At 49.0% G+C, this 16,451-nt stretch overlaps 1 protein-coding gene across 1 annotated transcript in view; it reads left to right on the top strand.

The window, feature by feature from the left end:
- Positions 1 to 301: 301 nt before the first annotated feature.
- Positions 302 to 16,451, top strand: part of TTC7A (tetratricopeptide repeat domain 7A) — a 2,220,458-nt gene continuing 2,204,308 nt past the window's right edge. Inside the window, exon 1 of the mRNA XM_069608425.1 lies at positions 302 to 564. Coding sequence (XP_069464526.1) covers positions 435 to 564 — 130 coding nt within the window. The 5' untranslated portion in view covers positions 302 to 434. The remainder of the gene's footprint in view (positions 565 to 16,451) is intronic.

Below are 16,451 nucleotides of genomic sequence, written 5' to 3'. Positions count from 1 at the left end.
CCAATTGACATGCTGAGGCCCTCCAATTTAGGGAGGTCCCTTGAAAGCTACGCTCTCGGGGCCCCGATTCTGGGGTGCGTTGTGTGAACGTTGATGCAATGTATGTGTGGTTTAAAAAGCCCGCCAGCCGCAGTGCGGGGCGCCTCACAGACCGTGGGCCGGTTTGCGAGCATGTTCTGGAAGTAAGTGCGGAGCGGGTCTTCGTGGGGAAATCGCCGCTGGTGCTGAGGGCAGCTCTGGCAGCACACGCCGCAGGGAGCAGCCTCCCTCAGCAGCCGGCTCTGCCCGGGCCAATCAGTGGCGCTCGGAGTGCAGTGCGATCCGGGCGGGCGGGCGGGGAGCCGTCGGTGCGGGCTGGGCGTCTGGGTCGGAAGCCGGCTGTTTCCTGCTTCCCCGCGCTGGTGCAGGCAGAGCCGCGTCGAGGGCATAGGAAGATGGCAACTACCCGGCACTCGCAACTGAAGCTGGACACGGAGATTGAGCGCTGCCGGGCCGAGTGCCAGTGGGAGCGGATCCAGACCCTGGCCAGGCAGCAGTCCCCCAAGAGCCCGGACCCTGGCGGCGGTGAGTGCAGGGGGACAGGGACCCGTCCACGTCCTGGCACTATATGGGCTTTCACTGCCAGAAAACCCCGGACGTTCAGGGCGCCTTGAGGTGCTCACAGCGTCCCATCAGCGTGTGCGCCGCGCCCCAGGAAGTCAGGAGTGAGCCACACACACCTGCCTGCCTGTCATGCACAGTGCCCCGCTTTTGGAAGAGTGACAACTCAGGGGGTATGACTGATGGATGACAACTCAGGGGGTGTGTGACTGGTGGAAGGGGCTCGCAGGTTGCTCTGTCGCTCACGCTAACAGAAAGGTGCAAAGTTCACGTTTGCAGCACAACTTGCGAGGGAGGTTTCCCCTTGGGGGTGGTAGTTGGAGAAACACGATGCCATGTCATCCGCGCTGCCAGAAGCTGCATGCCCTGTTTTCTAGAGGAACGTCGAAATGCTGGTCCAATGTTAACATTTCCTTGACTGGTGATTGGAATTTGATGGGGAAATGTTAGGTTTGTATTGCTGAACCATGGCGTGATTAGTAATCAGGGTGTTCGCCAGCGTCCTTTTAGTTGCACACGGCACGGCCACACATGTACAGTACCAACACATGCACCTGGCACATGAAGAGCCTAGCGCAGTGATTTCCCTCTATATATGTCGAAACCTTTTCTCTGAAATAATCCAGGAAGCGGGGCAGGTTAAAAGCGGGGTCAATTCAGAGTGCACACTGAGTTTCAGCCCCCACAAATGACAGCCTTCAAGAGACAGTTGCATGCAGCTGGGTACGGATTGAGTTGTCCAGGTGTGACCGTGGAGTCTTTAGTCACCGACCGAGGGTGCTTTCTGCAGGTCTGCTTCCCGCTTTCATGTTCTTTCTCCCTCGCGCGCTGCCTCTCAATGCGGGCGTGCCATAGGACTGACCCCCTCCACGTGTTCATAGGTGACCAGGGAGGAGGCTTTGCCGTGGCCACGTGTGCGAGGACTGAGGAGCAGAGCCAGTAGCTCACATGACAGCCTGGTGTCAGGCAGCCAGGCTGCACACACCCCGAGCAGGGAGCCTGGGTGCATTACGACACGCTGTGGCTTTGACTCAGAGGTTGCATAAACCAACCAGGGCTGAGTAATAAGAACGCAGTTCAAACAAACACTAGAAGTGAACAAACCGACAGGGAAGCCACATAACTTTGCCACGTGTCTGCATGGGGAATTGCGACATCACACATTTATAACACACTGACCTACGCAAACAACACACATCCTGCAGAATGTGCAGATGTGTTGGCAATGAGTGCCTGGTGCCGGCAGATAGAAACGGGTATGTTTAAAGGGCTGTTGCATTCCAGTTACCTCCACTTGGTGAAATGTCCTCCTTTTTAGTTGAATTGCGTCTTGACTCTATTTCGGTTGTGGGAAAAGAGGGAGTAAGTGTGCCTCATGGCATCACTCCTGCCCACGGGAGCCCATGGTTGCCCCCGTTGTCAGCACTTTCGATGCGAGCGAGAACTTTGCTCCTTGTTCAATGAACAGAATGCAGGTTGCGGAAGCCCAGCGTGTGCTCGACCCTGCGGTCTGTGCTGCTATCCTGCAATGCGCGGCCCTCGAGATACCCTGCCTGCTTTTTTCTAGGCTGGGGACTGGCTCGGGCTGACCTATAGGGCAATAGGGCAATGCCAGAACCAAAAGCGCAAAATGCTAGTATGGGCCAGTTTTTGTGGGTCGAAGTGGGACACTTTTTTGGCCAAAGTGGGCCAATTTGCTAAGTTATTTCACTATGCTGCTAGTAGTTTTGACCAGGGTTGCTGGATATATATTCTTTAAATTGCAGTTTTCATAACATTTGATCAAAAAACTCCCCCTTGGGTAACTACTCAGTCTGTCACAAAGGTAATGAATTGCCATTTGCACCTGTGGGCTACTTTTTCATTGGCGCACGAGACACTGTTATGCCCCAGCCGGACCCTGGCTGAGGACCGCCCCTCCCTTGTTCCTCTTTACTTTCCTGTTCACACTGCGCTAGGCGCACAATGTTTGAAACATACACTTGTGTTGTAGACACTGAATCAAAATACTATAATGCAGTTTCCCCTCGGTTGTAAAAATGCTGCTACACACACGCAGGAGTTGGAAAACCCTCCGTGTGCCATAACTGGTGCCTGCAACGCTGTCTGCCTTGTAATATGTTGGCATGAAAGTGATACACATGGCGTTCATGAGATTAGCGCGGCCGTCGCTTCCGCAACGCAAGATGCTCTCCACAGGCAATCTGGCCTTTTCTCTGCACAGCTCGTTATTTGGAGATGCCACGCTAGGATTTCAGAGAACCTGACATGTTTCTACGCGGGCTCCGAAGGCCATGACCTTCTGTCTCGAGCCCCACTCTACCAAGATTTAGGGCCCAGTTCATGAAGCTTTCAGCGCGCTGCAGAGTGAATTTAGACTGACAATAAACACGTTGAACCGGGCCTGATTCACAGAGCGGTGCAAAGTGTATTTTTGCAGTGCCAAGTGACTTTGCACTGCAAAAGTACCCTTTGCATCGCGCTAAATGGGCCCAATTCACGGTGCAAGGAGTACTTTTGCAGTCAAAGTCACTTTGCACAACAAAAAGACACTTTGCACCGGCCTGTGTACCAGGGCCGGTTCAATGTGTTTATTAGCAGTGCAAAGTCACGCGAAAAGTTCCATGAATTAGGCGATAAGGGTCTGATGACAAGGTTGGCAGTACTGGTAACGCACCTGGTAATTGCTGCTACCCGGTGTTTTGCCACTCTGGCATTCTATGCGTTTCATTTGAGAAACTTTTCCTTCTGCCTGCTTTTGCTTGGCGGCAATTACTGCCACACAAAAGCAGTACCCCCATGCAGTTATTACCAGACCCCACTAGAGTCAAATGGGACTTCAAAATGGGGAATAATGGTATGGGCCGCAGGACTGGCAATTATTCAGACCTACCGGGCCACCCAGTAATTACTGCATGCTGTAATGGTAAACAAGTTTTCAGATATTACTAGGCGAGATATCTTCAAACTCAGAATTAACGCCTAAGGGTCTCATAATCCCGTTGGCAGCACCAGCCAAAACAGGTGTTATTTGTAAATACAGGGGATCTGATTGCAAGTTTAGCACAATTTCCTCCAGAAATACCACCGATCTGAATTGGCAAGCATGTTACTTGAATGGTCCACTTGATTCTGAGCCATGCAAACTCTTCAGTTAGTCCATATTTTGGAGCCCTCTATTACTCCATGAGGGAATGCTATCCTACCTCAATGCAGGATTATCGATAAGGTAATAGCACATGCATTAATGCTTTAGGGCCTAATTCATGGAAAGATTAGCGTGTTGCAAAGTGACTTTGCACTGCCAACAAACACGTTGAACTGGGGATTTCAGGTGCCCCTCACCACTTTTTGCAGACCCTGCCTGTCTTTTTGTGTTAATGCACTGTAACAAACCAACTTCCGGGGCACCAGTGTTCCGTTGTGAATATTGTTTTCTAAACCATCAATCAGCCCCATACCTCTAGTACACCAGAAGGGATCCAAACAGATCGCACAAAGGCACATTTTAAGCCTCCTTGTCCATTTTTGGTAACGTGGATGGAACGGTAGGCTTATCTCTGAAAGGTTGTGGATCGTTGGTTAGTTGCAACACAGTGGAAATACAATTATTACCCAATGATAAAAGGGACTGTCCAGTCTAAGTTGTATACAAATATCTGTGTGTCTTTTATTATCACAACAGACAGTTTTAGTAGCACTATGAAATAAAACCCACCCTGTGAAGGAATGCAGAGGACAGACCGTTTCAAAGAAGAAAAAGGGATGCACTTTAGATACTGACAGGAGGGTGGTGGGTATAGTAAATCATCGCAGCAGTTTAAGGGTACTCGGCTTCAGCACAAAGGGAGAAATGGGTCTTAAAATGCTTAAAATGTCTCTACAGGACTTCCAGGAAGCAACAGGGAGACATAACAACAATGTGCCTTGTGCTGTAGGTGTTCTTGGTGCTCAACAGGTTCGAGTCAGCTTCAGGCTGCTTTGCAGGCTTCTGGGGCAGAGTTCAAGATGGGAGTCAGGTGCGGGTATCAGGCAGCAAGAGAGTTCGGTGAGTGAAGCTGGACGAATGGCTGCAGGCTGGTCTATGCAGTGGGTCAGGAATCGTTGTCTCAGTGCTGATTGGCAGTTCTGGTCGAGACATCTCGGATGTCTTAGAGCGACTGCAGCGTAATGCCGGTCAGCATTGCAGTCGGTTGCAGCTCGAGGAACACAACTAGCTCGAAAATGTCGGTAGATGCTTGTAGATGCCCTCCTCCTAGCTTCTGCACTGGGCTCATGTCGTCCTTTAAGGCGGATGGCCCAAAGCTGGGGAGTGTGTTGCAAGCAGATTCCTTGTCCTTGGTTTGGGGTTCAGAGACTCTCTGGCACTCCCACTTCGGAAGCTTGCTGCAGAGCCTAGTAGGGCACACCGTGTGCTGGCTGTGTCCTGGTTCTGGAGCTGCTGAAGGGTCCTCTGGATTCGGTATCTCCCTCTGTTCCCTGGGAGATGTTTAGGGGAGGGATCTTACTTCCCTCTTGGAGGTCCTGGCCTTCCTTCACTGGCAAAAGATGTAATGCAGACTGTACCTTCAGCCAGGGTCCAATAATGAGTTCTTCCTTCTGCTTCTGGTGAAGCCTTCAGATGATCTGCCAAAAGAGGGTCCCAGCCCTCTTTGAAATCCAAATGGACCACCTTGATTGGTGTAGGCTAAGCCTACCTTAATGAACCAATCCTGGGTCCTCACCAACAATCTCCTGTATGTGTAAGGTCATAACCAGAGTGCTTTTCAACAGAAAAAGTAAAGGGGTGAAAACATGTAATACTAAGTATTGTACTCCTCCTGTCATATCCCAACTAAATATGACAGGGGTGACTGCGCCTGTAGGATGTATATATCCAGAGTACACAGCTTTATGCGTATGTCATTGATGAGCATAGGAAAATGTGTGCTGATTATCCCCTCACATTATCCAGGATTGATCTACCATCATTCAATTTAATTTAAAATTTCAAAAAAGCTCAGGCGAGCGCAAATCGACCGTGCAAATGGTTGAATTCCTCACATGCCCCAAGCCTCAACATGTAAACCACTACCCTACTGTGGGTTTGGTTCAACTCCCATTTAAAGAGCCAGGTATTTATGACAAAGATGATCTCCTGAGTCAAAGTGTTTGCGATGTGGAAGTTCTCAACCACACGAGTATGGATGTAGAGATTCACATAGTTCAAATGAAACTGAGGGAAAGTCTTTTATTCAAAAAGAAGGGAGAAAAGTTTCATATTTACTCTGTTATTCCTGGGTCTGTGGAGAGTTCTTTAACAATGATCCAATCTGGGACTGGGAAGTTGGTGGATCTGCTCAGAATGTGGGCAAGGTAGAAGTAGGAGAGGAAAAAGGAACCAGGACCCAAAGATCAGGTCTTTAGGGTAAGGGTATGTAAAGAATCCTACAGATCCCTCACTGAAACCCTGCCTGTAGTCTCCTCCCAGGTGGTCAGGGGAAGGCAGATGCTTCCTGATCCCACCCCTGGGGTGTTGTACTGCTGGAGGATCACCTGGAAGGAGACAGGGCCCAGGGTGGTCAGGATATTCTGTGGGATTAGACACTGGGCCTCATTACAAGTATGCCTGTCCGGTAACAACGGTCTGACCTGGCAGGCGGAATGGCACCCGCTCGCAGACCTTGATGGATGCACCAGCACCATTAATCAATTGTGCCGGTGCATCCGTCCTCCCCATTCCCATTGAGTATAATGGGACTCGAATGGGAATGGTGAGTAATATTTTCCGGTGCCCGGCAATGGGCAATTACCGGGAATGCTCGGGCTGTAATGCCCCGGTAAGTCCTCATTGCTGGAAAAAAATGACTCCGGCGGCAGCCATGCCGTTTTAACTGGCATGGCTACCGCTGGACTCATAATGAGGCCCACTGTATTTTTCCTCTGACAGGAAGATTCTTACCACTGTTCTTAAAGAGGTTATGGCTTATTGTAATTTTAATGTCTCTCAACCTCATATTAGAAGTAAGATTGTGAAACCCATGGTTATGACATTGCTAGGAAAGATTTCATCAATGTGTAATTTTCCCTCCATTTGTGGACCCACCAAACATTTTGCTTTTATTTAGATCTCCTATTCTGACCTTTGCCTGTGGCGCACAACCTTCAGCTGCGCTCTCCTGGGCTTTTGCTCACTTGTTATGGGGAAACTCACACGTTCTTCAGACTGTCAGTACTTTGAAACTATGTTTCTCTTACTCTTCGACAATGTTGCAATTTCTTGGTAACTTTTTAACAGTGCACAATGTACCTTCCAGTACCATGCGCTGGGGTCCTTTTTGTTTAATGGCCCTAGGCACCCACTAAGGATTTTTTGGTGATTGTACAAGTGTGCCTGGGACAAACTGGTGGCAGCAGTTACTTTTTATGAGTGCTTTACTTCTTTTTACAGGATCACAACACATTTATCACACTTGGTTCAAGACTGTGGCTTGGTCTGAAAATGGCCGAGCCATTTTGTCCCTTGCCTTCATCCAGGTCGAATAACCCATGCTTTCCTTATATGGGCATACAGCATTTCACAAAAAATGATCTCTTTCGTAGGCTTCTGCATGTCACGTGTTGCATGCCCAGGAAGCGGTTTGGGACAGCTGGTCACAATCCACACTACTGGTGCCAGGATGTCTGGAGTGCCTGAATGACTGGGACCACCGTGGGCCATGATTGGTCTACAACTGGGATGCCACCATGAGAGCAGATCTTCAATTGAAAGTCCTCGATTTTGGCGCCAAGCTAATCTTGGATAAGACAAGGGGCTCTGCATCCATTCCAGGTCGATCACCTGAGTTCTCTCCCAACTACAGAAGGAGACAAATATCCTGCAACAAAGAAACAGACTTGTGGAACCCCTGGAGACACTTTGGAAGGTTTGGCACCCTTCGCCCTCTGTTGTCCCGTCGGACCCCTGTTTTCTTCATCGATCAAGAAAGCCTGCAAGGGTGCTTTGCCCCTTTGGAGTGGTGGGCACAACTACTTTCAGTGCCCCATACTTACCCACTGTACGAGCACCTTTGGAAGTGTTCCTGGGCCATCCAGTGAACTGTCCAGCTCTATCCCGGGGAATCCCACAGAACCGCCGCCGTCTTGAGTTGCTTGCTTGCTTGTGGTCCCGTGCCCTCTCCCGCCAAATTCCATAGCTCTAGCTCCTCTGGGCCTCGAATCAGGAGAGTGCAAAACACTGTGATTCCTGCATAACTACCTGTTGGTGACGATCACTGCAGGTGTCTTGCTGACCTTCTCTCCTTTGCCCTGAAGCCGGCTGCACTAGAATTTTCTTTGTATCTCCATCGGAAGCTGAGAAAAGGCAACTGTCCAGTCACGGACAATCTTTCTATCCCGCAGCCGCTGAAAGCCAGAGCGCTGCAAAACTGCAGGTCTCGAACCTACGAGCGACCTTGACTAATCTAGCAAAGTTTGGTCTGGGCGGTGCCGAAGGTTGGTGAGTACTTGCATCACTTACCGGGTCTCCCCTGGCACAACTGATCTCTTTTACAAAAGAATACCCCTAAAAAGGTATTCGTTTTTGTCTGAGTTAGCCTGCGCTCCCTAGCTATTCTCACCTTTTGAAAACTGCTCTGCCACCAAGGGCAACCCTACACGAATAATGTGAACCAACTCTTCATTGCCTCAAACCCCTTCCTGACTTGCTACAGCTCTCCCAAGAAGACCTACTTTTTGTACTGCTTGCACGATCGTGCGTTTTTACGCACAACTGTACTGTCGAACACAAGGCTAACCACGTCTTAGGGCTGGACTTGAAAGTTAGGGAACGACTATGAAGAATTGTCTAATGCTCCTAGTATGTTAACTCACCCTCCTCTTTACAGGTTGTGCCTGTGTTTTACTCCTCCTTTGTCACATTAGGAAACGTATTGTATATATATATCTATTAGAGTATTTGTATGGTAACTGTTTTTATATAACTGAAGTTTACTTGTGTCAATTGGTCCGGCCGACAATAAATGTATAGCTATTTTTCATATACACTTGTCTAAGAGTAATTTGTGGTTCATTACTGTGTGTGCTCATTGTGGGCTTTTGATCACTCTCACCCCTCCTGAGATTTACAGCCTCATTACGAGTTGGGCAGTAGCCCTTAAATCCGGCGGTAACGGTATTAGCGCTGCCAATACCGCACCGCCAGATCACGACTGCAATCCAGCTGGGGCAATTCCAGCCGAACGCTATTACAGCCAGCTGTAATAGCGCCGACAACCAAATGCGCTATTACAGACCTACCACAAGTACAGCATCAGCGCTCCCAGCGCCGGAAAACCAGCACTAATAGTGCTTAAAATACCCACAGTAAAATGCTGGAGTAAAAGAACACAGGTGACAGTAACAAAGCCACAGGTGGAAACAATTCACACAAGAAGCCTACAAAAGACCCACCCTGGCCCCACACACCCTTCCCAACACAATGTTGCAATTTGTAGCCAGAACCCTTGACGTGGACATCTAAATGCTGTGCCAGGAGCTACAGAGACCTGACAAGCAGCCCAGGGCACTGGGAGCACAGAGGTGGGGGGAGGATGGGACCAGGTCCAGCAAGGTGGCCAGCCAGCCCCAGGGTGAGGCCAACACCCTGTGCCCTGACTGATGGTCAGTTGGTATCCGAGTATAGGCTGGACAGGGGAACCATCACCTAGTTGTTGGACACAATCCAAGGTGACATAGCTAGCAGCATTACCATCAGCACCACTGTTCCCCCACTTGTGAAGCTTGTGTCAGTCCTACAATACCTTGGAACTGGCGGCTTCCAGCACAAAGTTGCCATGATGCATAGTATGACCCAGTCCACATTCAGTGCCGTCCTGGGCCAGGTACTGGATGCACTTCTGCACCATTTCAATTAACACATTGCCCAGCACCCAGGCACAGGTGAACAAACTCAAGGCACAGTTCTATGCCATTGCCCAAGTCCTGAACGTCATTGTAGCCCTAGACTGCACACATGGTGCACTGGTAGCACCCCAGGACCATGAGGCAGGCTACAGGAATCGGAAGCATTTCCATTCTCTCAATGTGCAGATGACCTGTAGCCAAGACCTGACTATCAGCCACTGCTGTGCTTGCTACCCAGGATCCACTCACAACTCCATAGTGCTGCACAACAGCACACGGCCGCCTACATGGAGAGGCAACGGGACCCAACTCACATGGATAGTGGTTGAGTACAAACCCTTCCTGAAATGCATGCGTAGTACACCCAATGTAGTGGGGGGCAGACCCACAGGTAGCCTTGCATGTCACCAGGAGCCACAGCCAGCACCATTACAGCACCAGTGCCATGTATGTGTGGCGTACAAGGACACCTGCACACAGCCACCACACCTGAACCCACAGAAGGTGATGGGCACACACTTGTCAAAACACCATAACACATGTGACCACAACAAACACAAAGCACCTGGTCTGTGTTGCAGTGCTGCTTGTCTCCCTGACATACAAGGGCAACCTCAACCAGGGCACCACACAGGAATGCTAAGTTAGATGAATGCAATAACCATCCACAAAACCATTGTAGATGATCTGGAAAAAATACGAACATGTACATCACTGAGAGAGTGAACCCCTGAATGCCCATTCACATGCATGCTCAAAATCAAATAATGGTGCCATGTAGCTAACGCCCCACCAGCCACTGAGAAAGACACAACCTATTGCAAATGAACACTGGCACTGAACAGGCAGTCATGACGGGTGCCTCCTCCTGACGACATGGGTGCACCACTGTGTCAATCAAACCCAGGAGGTGGTGGATGTAGAATGTGGGCTACAAGGGACATGGTGCACATTGCTGAGCGAACCCGTGGCACATGAATACACCAAAATTAAAGGACAAGTGGTAACATTACGGTACTTGTTGAGCATGAGTGTCCCACACAATTCCATACACATAGGTCAACACCCACTGCTGAAAGACCATTAACACCATGAGCATGAACATGTAACATGCCACAGAACAGCCCACTCAATGACACAGGGTGCATGTATAGGTCAGATTATGCATGTCCCTAAAGATGATGGATGTCAGGCAATCACATTGTGTGCAACTGTACCCGTTGCACACATAGATGGCCAGAGTGCGTAGTGTATTGATTCGTATTCCTTGCACACCCAGTGAAGCAACCTAGGCCTCATGTACACATTTCATCCCATGCAGGTGATTCTGGATACCCTCAGTTCATATGGCTGGTGACCCCTGTCCGAATCCACAAACTCTGGCAGAGCTGGCATATAACAATGCCCACAGTCGTACCTGCAAATGTGTGGAAAGGACACATTTGGTTGGTTGAAGGCATGTTTCCGGTGCCTGCACTGTACTGGAGAGGCACAGATGTATGCACCAGATAAATTCGAAAAGATGGTACTCACCTGTGCCATGCTACACAACATTTGCTGCCGTAGGAATGTGACACTACCCCCTGATGCTGAGGTGAAATACACAGGGGATGGGAGTGATGATGACCATGTGCCCGTTGCCGGGGCTAATTCACACAGTGATGGGGTGAGGGAGGGGAGGTTGGCCAGACAGGCGTTGATTGATAATTGTTTTTGATTTGATGGAAGGGCACATGGTACGAAGAGCACTTGTAAAATAAATATCATGTGAACACATTCATGAATGCCAGCGTTTTCTGTCATGTTTGCACAGTCTTTAATTAGCGTGGAATTAACCCCCTCCCCCAACCAACTCCACAGCACACATTTTCATCTCCCCACCAACTCCCAAGCTCTCATTTCCCCCTCCCCCACCAACTCCCCAGCACACATTTCCCTCTCCCTAACACAGTGCATATGGGTCCATGTGCCTGGCCCTCAGGCCAACAGTGCATTGTCCATCTAACAAGGACATTGGCGCTTTCCACGTTCTCTGCCTTCAGGTGAGTGCTGTTGCGAATGCTGCAGTGAACGCCGCCTGGGTGACTCCTGTAGGGAGCTCTCGGTGGAGGTTGTTGAGGTGGATGGCAGCAATGCAGCCAACTGCAGCTGCTGGCGGAGGAGGTTATCTGCCTTGTGCATCTGTTCTTCATGCACAGATTGCACCTTGCATAGTTCACGTACTCGCTGGACATACCCTGTGTGTGCCGCAGTGCATCCCTCCACAACTTTACGTGTGCGGCCATTGTCATGTGCCATGGTTTTTTTCTGCCCCCCGAATCGCATTGCTAATGGCCTTGATGTGGCGGTTGTGTTTGATGGCCATACCCTCTATCCTCATCTGATGTGCCTCAATCACCTCCAGCGTGCCATGACTGCAGTGCCCGAACTTGTTCCTGTGTTAGTAATGGGGCTGCTGTGCCTGGCAGGTCTATGTGGGGTAGTGGGGTTGCTGTTGCTTGTCGTGGTGGCCTGTCTGGTAGGGCTGCCGTGGATGGAGGGCCTGCCAGCAGGTGGCCCATATGAGGGTGTGTCTTTTCCCACCACTGGTGTGTGTGTGCGACAGCAGCATGCATAGACATGTGAACTGTGGCTTGGACTCTGCACATGTTCAGAAGTCCCTTCGGGTGTGTCCATTTGCTGCTCTGGATTTTTGATTGGTGTCAAAACAGGTACAGCATGCTGCTCCTCATAGGATGAGTCGCCGTCCTCTGTGGTGGTTGCACTCGTGGCAACGTCTACATCCTGTGAGCCCCTGGTGGCTTGGGGGCGTTGAGGTGGTGAGCCCCTTCTGGTTTGGGGGTGTTGAGGTAGTGAGCCCCTGGTGCAGTGGGGTGTGTCCTGTGCCTTGGCGTATCATGCCGGGCCCTTCGCAGGGTGGTGGTGCTGGTGGAGGCGCATCTGGGCAGACGTCGGGATGGGCCTGCCTCCTCATCATACACGTTGCCCTCCGATGATCCCTGCGTGCCTGTATGGTACATAGGGTGTGGCATGAGGACAGTGTAGTGATTATTTTCATTTTCATTTTATGGTTTACGGGGGGGCATGCAGGACAGTTTCAATCAAGCTTGGCCCTGACCTGTTTACTATTCACAATGTTGATATTACTGGGGCATACTACATGGGTGGGGGGGACACAGTTTGGAGTTGTTGGGATAGCATTTACATGTATATGATGCAAATGCACAGCTGTTGGTACTACACACTCCCACCTGAGGTTGCTGTGCCCCCGCCATGAATGTGTGTGCCATGGTGCTTGCATGTGTCCATTGGCTGCCTTACTCACTACTCTGGATCCCTGGGGTTGCATTGGGCCACTGGTACAAGGGTGCAGTCGTGGGTGGCTGTGGTCGGTCACACACACTGCACCGACTCACAGTGCCCAGCTGTCGGACATTCACACCGGGGATGGAGTGGTGACCTAGTTACAATGCTATTTGCAAGGGGGGGTGACTCACCTACAGCCTCCTGGGTGCCGGTGCCTGCCTCCGCTCCTCCCACTCCCTCAATGGATGTCATGTCAATGAGGGTGGTGCACTGCTCCTCCCATGGTGTCCGCTCCAGTGGCAGTGGCCCTTCCGCCATCTCCATGGACTCACTCCTGTGCTGGGCCAGGACAACCCGGACACAGGCCCGCAGGTTATTGAATCGCTTGCGGCAGTCCTCTGCATCCCTGGGGACACAGCCCTTCTGGCTGATGGATGTCCAGATCTGGGTGCGCCGCTGTGAGCCCGACTTTTTTTGTTGTGGGCCATAGAGTTGTTCCTGGTGGGAAATTACTCCTCCACCAGCATTGACAGTTCTGAGTTGGAAAACTTGGGTTTCTGCACCCTTTCCAGGGCAGACTTTCCCCTCACACACTCCTGAGCGATTTTTGGAGGTTTTTTGGTGTGGATGGCTTCCAGGGTCTGCAATTTCGGGTGGATTGTGATTTCCAAAATGGCCACTGCTTTGTTTCCCGTTCCGGCAGTGAGGCATTTCCTACGGCACTAATATCATGGGACTCCGATGGTAACGCAATGTACGCTGAGTTTTCGGGTTCTCAGCCAATATTACAGCTGAACGCTATTTGCGTTAATGCCTGGTCTGTGTGCGCGTGCCCGCCAACTCATGAAGGGGCATTGTTTGTGCCACAACTCACCGCCTTAATGCAAATACCGCTCAGCATTATATACACCCGGATACCGCCAAACTTGTGATGAGGCCCTTAGTCGTGACCGCCTGCCAAGCTGCCTAGACTGGTCTGGCTTATCCAGAAGGTTTCCTTGTTTCACTAAACTAGGATGGCCTCCTTAATCTCTGCCCACCAGGTCAGAGTTTAGAAATCCATCTTAACAAACATCAGAACAAACTATAGCAAAAGATGAATCCTTTTTAGTATCCCAGACTAAACCCCTTTCTCAATCCTGAGGGGACAATGTTAAGGATTATGAAAATGCTGGCTTTACTAAACCATCTTCCTCTATGAGGGTTAATTCTGATAGCCCCTCTGTTAAAAGCCTTAAAGGAAATAAATCGACCCTTAGAAATAATGTACACTTTGAATCACCTAACTTTAGTTAAGAAACTACAGATCTCAGAATCCTAGAGGTACTGAGATGAGGAAGAGGGCTAAAGAGGCATGCAAATCTAGTATTCAGGCATTTAAGCCTGGTAGCCATTGCAGTAGTCAGGCAATTAAGGCTAAGGGCCCACACCTGAAACCTGTCAATGAACCCGTGAGGCATAAAAGGCTTCAGCAAGAAAGGAGGAGTAGAAGGAGCTGGAAAGAGAACTGGAAGGCTGGCTGTAGTAGCAGTAGTAGAGAAGCACAAGGTTGGCAAATTACGAGTAAATGAGAGCACAGTACGGACGCCGGAATGTGGAGACAGCAGAATTCACCTGCAAGTTCTGAGAGAATCCTGTTCTCCCAAAACCTGAAGTGCAGAGGCTGCTCAACGGAAAAGGTGCAGGAGGCAGAGTTTTCCACATGTGAGGCCCATTGCAGTGATTGCAGAGCTGTGCAAGTTCAGGAGACTAAGGCCAGAAGCAGAAGGCAAGCCGAGGGTCTCAGAAGGAAAAGGAACTCCCATATGAAGTGTCCGGACGGAAGACACCTGTGCTGGAGAAGAGTGTGGGTGCCCAGCAAGTCAGAAGCAGTAGAAGAGGTAGAGGGAGTTAGGAAAGCAGTAAAACCAGCAAAACCAGTGTGCCTGAAGCTGGTGAGTGAAGCACAGCATTCAAATACACTGCACAAGTCTTGTGGTTAAAAGTAGCCTGCTCCTAAGTAACTTGCATATTGCTTAATGCGAGTAAAGGTTGGTTGTTTCATCTGAAGTCGTATTAACAATGGAATTGTAGTACTCGCATATATCGCTGAAGAGCCATACTCATGTAAAAGTGCTTGAAAGCCAAGCCATTGACGAAATATCTAAAGACTGTTGCTGTATTCCGGAGTGGTCGCATGTCCCTTATTAACAAAAGGGAACACTCCCTAAACCATTACCAAGCATTTAACATTGTCTATAAACGAGTTGCAAAACACAAAGAGTGAAAACTACATCAAACGGAGGTTGCGTGTACCTGATTGTAATCCCCAAAGGAAGTCAGAATCACATCCTTCAGTTATGCTGGAATACAATTCTTCATTCAACTTCAAACTTAAAAATCTACTTGAAAGAGAGTTTGCATGTGCCTAATTGTGCTTTCCTTTGAGAGACTAAACTCCTATACTGTATTCAGAAGTGACATTCTTTTTATTTCAAAATAGTAAAGAGAATACGCTATTGAAGAGAGGAACAAGCATTACCCACGCCAAGAGGCACCCTCTTTTCATATTGAAACCAGTCTTGCTAAGGTTTAAAGAGCCAACCAACTACCCTGTGAAGTTGTTAACAGGCAAGTAGCCTGAGAGACAAGTACATCATTGTTACCTGAAGCTGAGAGACTGGCACCTAAGCGTCTGGATAATTACTTGGGCGGATAACTGTAAGAAAGGTGGGAGTAAAGCTGGGAAAGGGAAACCAATTTGTGTAAAGAAAATTACGAAGTAAAATACCACCTGTGGTGCCAGACTGCTGGAACTAGAAAGTAGAGAGTCTTATGGGCAGAAGCAGGTTGTTCTTGTAGTAGTAAGACAGACAGAAGAGGCAACAAGACTGCCCCTTTTAAAGAAGTCATTTAAAGGAAAGGTGCCTTGCCTACCTGAAGAGGATCAAGTGTCTGGTCGAAGCCTACCTAATAATTCAACAGTACAGAGTAGTGGTCTTAGTACTTGAACTGTGATGGTATATTAAGTTGTCAGCAGATATCACACTCAAATGGCTTGAAGCAGTAATGTGCTGTGGGATAACAGTGACTGTTCTCATAGTACCAACAGTAGAAGTGTGGTTGTTGATAAGAGACGCAGCAGCCCAGAAGAAGCATCCTGGCAAATATATCAAACGTAACATTGTAACTGACTTTTGGGAATATTACACTGTCTTTTCAACTGTGGGCAATTATCATGAAGAAGAGACAATGTACCATCATAACCAGGATTATCATTGGTTCTTTTTCTTTTTTGGAAATCGGAAGGGGATCTTTTCATCCAGGAACAAAGAATTGTTACCAGTGGAAATTTTGTTTGATGAACTTTTGACTTTGAACTTTAAAAAGCTGGTTTAAATCCTTTCTCTTCTTTTGCTGAATGTTTGGAGTTAACTTTGAATCCTGTGGAAGGGATCTTACCCAGCACAGGAGAAGGCCATTCAGACACTGTGTTAATATTGTTTATAATATTGTGTTGATATATAATTTCCTTTGTAAATTATTTGTTTTGTGTGACGGCTAGTTTATCCATGCTAGAGAACGTTCCCTTAGACTAGGTAGAGTAGTGCAAGCTTGGTATTTTCTTTATATCATTTATTTAATAAAATGGCAGATTTTGGGAAATCTACAAGCAGTTGTCC

Source organism: Ambystoma mexicanum, chromosome 4q (assembly GCF_040938575.1).
Source record: "Ambystoma mexicanum isolate Mex_15411 chromosome 4q, UKY_AmexF1_1, whole genome shotgun sequence".
Lineage (NCBI taxonomy): Eukaryota > Metazoa > Chordata > Amphibia > Caudata > Ambystomatidae > Ambystoma > Ambystoma mexicanum.
The sequence above is the reverse complement of the archived record's forward strand: the minus strand, read 5'-3'. Positions and strand labels throughout refer to the sequence as shown.